Source organism: Austrofundulus limnaeus, unplaced genomic scaffold, assembly GCF_001266775.1.
Source record: "Austrofundulus limnaeus strain Quisiro unplaced genomic scaffold, Austrofundulus_limnaeus-1.0 Scaffold496, whole genome shotgun sequence".
NCBI lineage: Eukaryota > Metazoa > Chordata > Actinopteri > Cyprinodontiformes > Rivulidae > Austrofundulus > Austrofundulus limnaeus.
In genome coordinates, this window is record NW_013952898.1 from 331017 (window position 1) to 336404 (window position 5388).

The following is a 5388-nucleotide window of genomic DNA, read 5'->3' on the forward strand; positions in this document are numbered from 1 at the left end:
AGCAACTCCTTTGTGTTTGGAAGCGGGGGGGTGGGGGTGGGGGGAGGACCAGGGAGGATGATTCAACCACTAGATGTCGCTGAAAACAACAAATCCTACACACTGTGCCTTTAAAGCAGGGAAACTGTGGTGGTGGCGCAGAGGGTAGAGAAGCCGAGTCTGTGATCGGAAGGTCGCCGGTTCGACTCCCAGCGGACCAACCAGCCCCACTTTGGGCCCTTGAGCAAGGCCCTTAACCCCCCAGCTGCTCCCCAGGCGCTGTAATTGGCAGCCCACTGCTCCACATGTGCTCACATGTGCGATAGGTAAAATGCAGAGACTTAATTTCCCCACCAGGGGATCAATACATTGTATAAAAAAACCATGCAGGATAGTGGTCCTTGAGGATCAGGATTGAGAACCACTGGTTCAGAGGACCTACTTAACTTTCTGTATTTATTTACATTAAATGTAAATCTCAGAACTGGAATGTGTGCAAATAACTGGCTCAAGACACGGATCCACCTTTTTTGTTAAAACCTGTCCTCTTCACCCTTGTTAAAAACACCTACACATAACCATTAGTTCGATGACAAAGACCCACCCTCTTGATGTCAGTGATGGCAGAGACAGAACTAGGATACTTGAAATAGTCGGCCAGCATCGACACAAGGTGATCGGTGGTGCTCGCAATCCTCTGCAGCTCAACGTCCGGTTCAATCAGGTAAGCCAGCGTCTCCGCACCTTCCACTCTCTCCTCAAGTAAATGCTCTTTGCTGCACATTCGCACAAGGCACGGCAGCGTCTGGATTTAAACAGAGTCATGATGCATGAGGRGAGGCAATGATCATAGAAGTAACTAGAGAAACGACATTTGTTTGTGCAACAGAAAACTTAGAAAAAAGGTACAAGTTAAATCAAAAATAAATAAATAAAATAAACAGGTCCTCTGGACTATTATTATTTATTTATTTTGATTTTTGATATTTTTCTATCTGGACAACTTAAAATTTATTGAAGAAGTTGAATTGTTAAAACTAAAATCAGTAAAACACTAGCTGAAAATCATAAGGATCAAAAATGCTAAAAAGCTAAAAGTAGCAAAAGGCCATCTTAAAGTTGCAACAAGTTATCTTAAAAGGTAAAAGTAGCAAAGACCTAGTACTAAAAAGGCTACATAAAAGAAAAAGTTATATAAGGTAATAAAGGCTAAAAGTAATAAAAGCTAACTAAAATAAATAGTAATTATCTTGCGCAAAGTTAAAAAGGGCTATTTTTAACGTTTCAAAAGGCTAGGTAAAATTAGCAAAACAGTTGCTAAAATTAAATAAACAGCGAAAGATAAACTAAATAAAAAAGTATCAGAAAAAAAAGTACAATTCTGAAAAGCATCTTTGTACAAAATTAGTCATAAAATCTTCTGAATGAGCTTAATGTTTTAATAAGTAATTTTAAATTAAGGAATATAACATTAGCAGTCTTACCTTTAGTACTACGCAGCTGTCATCTGTTTTAATGGCACCTGCTCGACACATGTACGTTAAACTGGGACAGAAAAAGAGGTCAAAACATGAATTATGATCAAATGTCTTCAGCCTAATAATAAAGCTGTTACATCACTCACCATTTGGCTGCAGTCAGCTGCATTTCAACAGGTTGATCCCTTTGCATCATTTTAACAAATACCTGAGTGAGCAGCTCACCATCCACTAGCACTGACAACCAGAAGATAAATTAAAGTTCAAAAAGGATACTAAAAAATGGAATTAAAAAGAGATGAGATGTCCTCACCATTCACCAGTGTCGCAGAGACCTGAGTGTTCTCATAGGCCAGGACAGAGAAACACTTTAATGCCTGCATCCGGACCTGCAGATGTGATGAAACGGAGCACAGAAGATAATACTGGGGTTTAAAGTGAAAAGAGATGACATCAGCCCTCAGTGTGAGGTATCTTACTTTATAAGAAGGAGAAAAAAGCATGGGAGAGATTTTCTGGATGGCRCCGTGGTTGAAAAGAACCGTCTGGTGTTCTGGGGTCTGTAGAGAAAGACAAATCACGGTCTGGCTCCCTCTGCGACTGACCATCGAGTTTGTGAGACCAAACGCCAACAAATACCTTACAACAGTGGGAGAAGACCTGTGTGATGTACTCCTGGGTTCTCTGGGAGTTGCTCAGTAGAAACATTAAATGAGGAATCACAGTGGGATCCTTAGACAAAACACAGAGCAGATACCATTTTAAAAAGAACTACATATAAAACTTATGAAGATATTTTGAGATAAATATAATAACTGAGCCTGTGGAAACTGAAACCCGATTTATAAAACAGATTTATAACAAAAGGGCCCATTCTCACATCTTGCTTATACGGGAAAAGCAAATTGCATAGTTTTTAGACACAGTCTTGTACATTGTCCCCAGTCTCACTATGAATCAAGCACTGTGTGATTGGTGTGAACTTTGTGTGCACGTTATGTAAAGTGGCTTCAATGAGCTGATCTCTGAAGCAGCACCTGCTGAGAAGCTGCTGGCTGAGGCTGTGAAAAATACAGCCAACATTTCAATTGTTCCAGTAAAATTATAAGGAAAGGCAATTTACGACAAATTTACGACGTAGTGCTTTCTCTTGGTTAACAATAAAAATACCAGATCTTTCTCCTCCAGCTCATCATCAACGAAAAGTAAACATCCACTCTGACAGCTGTGTTGTTTGTGCTGATTCTGCCATCATCTCACATCATTTTACAGTGTAGTGAATAGTTACATGATGTAACAGTGAGAGACACACTGGATGAAAGACAAAAAAACCTAAAGTTTGGTTTGAATGTGTAATTTCTATGTATAACAAAAAGAGTGGTTCAGTAAGAGGTCTAGATTGCAAAAGTTTTGAATATTTCAGACAGCTTCGTTTGAACAATGTTCTACTGTGAAGTATGCTTCAGCTACAGAGCTCCACACAGGGCTTGTTTTTTATGTTTTGCCAAAATACACCGATCTCTTATTTTGTTCTCACAGATGTTTCACTAATTATATCCAAGTTGCGCAAAGTACCATTAYAAAAAAATCAAACTAAACTACCCCTAATCGTGGTGCACATTTTGGYCTATTATTTGAACATTTTAAGTTAAAGACGTGCAACTAAATAAAGGACAATATTTTTAGTAGGATATTAGTAAAAGGTGCTTCAATGCTTTAATTACCATCCTTTAAAAAACAACTTCCAACATAATTTGTGCTCAACAGTTTAGCTGTCTGCTTCTAAAAATGTCTAAGAGTTCTGAGGATTACATCAGGTCAGAAGTTGTAAATCCTAAAAAAGTGTAATTTCCACAAAACAAATTTGAGACGTTTTTGTAATGCTGCAGCTGTTTCATAAAAACTAGAAAAAAAAAGTGACAACTGTATTGAATGCCGTCGGATAGTCGAACCTYGGATTCAGGAAGAGCAGTGTGGTTTTSGTCCTGGTCRTGGAACACTGGACCAGCTCTACACCCTCAGCAGGGTCCTGGAGGGTRCATGGGAGTTCGTCCAACCKGTCTACATGTGTTTTGTGGACTTGGAGAAGGCGTTCGACCGTGTCCCAAGGGGGGCCTTGTGGGGGGTTCTCCGGGAGTATGGGGTACCGGGCCATTTGATACGGGCTGTCAGGTCCTTGTACAACCGGTGTCAGAGTCTGGTCCGCATTGCCGGCAGTAAGTCGGGCTCGTTTCCGGTAAGAGTTGGACTCTGCCAAGGCTGCCCTTTGTCACCGATTCTGTTCATTACTTTCATGGACAGAATTTCGAGCCAGTTGAGGAGGCTCGGGCATCTGGTAAGGATGCCTCCTGGACGCCTCCCTGGTGAGGTATTCCGGGCACGTCCCACCGGGAGGAGGCCCCGAGGAAGACCCAGGACACGCTGGAGGGACTATGTCTCTCGGCTGGCCTGGGAACGCCTTGGRGTTCCCCCGGAGGAGCTGGAAGAAGTGGCTGGGGAGAGGGAGGTCTGGGCCTCCCTTCTGAAGCTGCTGCCCCCGCGACCCGACCCCGGATAGGAGGAAGAAAATGGATGGATGGATGGATGGATGGATGGATGGATGGATGGATGGATGGATAGATAAATGAATGGATGGATGTATTGAATGCCTTAAACAACATGGYRGTGATGCCAAATTAAAAAACAATGACATATAATTACTATTGTGCTGATGTATGGTGTGATGACACTCTGTAATACCAACCTGTCGATAAAAGATGTGTGTAACCTTTGCTGCCAACATAAACGCAGTGTTGGTAGGTTGAAGTCTGAATATAAGGCTACATTCACACTGCCACACGTCTTAATGCTCAATTTTGATTTAAAAAAAACACATTTTTTTTGGCGTGAATGTTTGCATTACATTTTAAAAGTGACCTCCATCAGACTCCAGAACGCTACACAGCACTGATGTAAGCAGCATGCGCAGTAAAAGATGTGACTTCTCATTCAGCTGACTGTTTACAGAGCTAGCATGGATGCTACTTTTAGCATATCTAAACTGAAGTGGAAGTTGCTGTTCAAACACAGACGCCCTTTTCCACTCAAAGCTCTGGATTTATCAAAACAGAAATGAACGTGGAAAAGTGCGCAGCCCCACGCCAACTCCAGGGCTGGTGTCACACGTTTCAGGGTTTCTGGTTCCTTTGGCCACACTTAGAGGTGATTCTGAGAAACTGTTCATGACGTTAAAATGATTTTTGCTCACAGCAGACACACGATTATGCCGTTAGATAAAAGGACGCACAAAGTTGTGCCAAAAATACAGTACCTTTAAGAGGAACGGATTCAGCCTTACTGGAGAATATAATAAATAGTGTAACACACAGTGTGTATTTATACACAGAGTGGATTTTATGATCCAAGATGAGGACTGACTCATGAGCGGTTTTCAGCTTCTAAAAAAAATATTTTGCAGCTTCTGTGATCAAGACACACAGTGAAGAGCCGTGCGTTGTGCGTGCACGTGCAGCGCTCACACTGGGGTTCCACAGGGAGCTGACAGACCGATCGGGACTCTGCCAGTCCAGTCCACCCAAAGCTGAGTCACGTCAGATGGAACGGTCTTATCCATATGATTCTAAAATTGAAATCGCCAACATCATGTGATGTCATTAAAACTCTCCACTGAAGCACAGCAACTCGTTTCTTCACATAAACTATTAAATAAACAAAGATCTATGGTCTACCAAACATCTGAGTTCCTCTGTGTTTACAGTAATAAACCTGTGCGTAAAGTTGATTTCCACAATGGATGTCTGTGACAGGTGCATACCACAGCAGCCTCACACACATGCGCAAGTACGTACATACACACAAATGCACGTACATACGTACACACACACACTCACACACACACACACACACACACACACACACACACACACACACA

The 5388-nt window shown here is 41.9% G+C and overlaps 1 protein-coding gene across 2 annotated transcripts in view; it reads right to left on the reverse strand.

Annotated features, from left to right (window-relative positions):
* The window catches only part of armc8 (armadillo repeat containing 8), a 46964-nt gene that overhangs the window by 19995 nt on the left and 21581 nt on the right, over positions 1–5388 (reverse strand). Inside the window, exons 6-11 of one of the 2 annotated variants that reach the window (XM_014025741.1) lie at positions 2097–2189; positions 1937–2017; positions 1771–1882; positions 1604–1694; positions 1464–1524; positions 584–784 (exon numbers count right to left, since the gene is read on the reverse strand). In XM_014025741.1, coding sequence (XP_013881195.1) covers positions 584–784; positions 1464–1524; positions 1604–1694; positions 1771–1882; positions 1937–2017; positions 2097–2189 — 639 coding nt within the window. The remainder of the gene's footprint in view (positions 1–583; positions 785–1463; positions 1525–1603; positions 1695–1770; positions 1883–1936; positions 2018–2096; positions 2190–5388) is intronic. The other variant, XM_014025742.1, reaches the window with a different exon arrangement.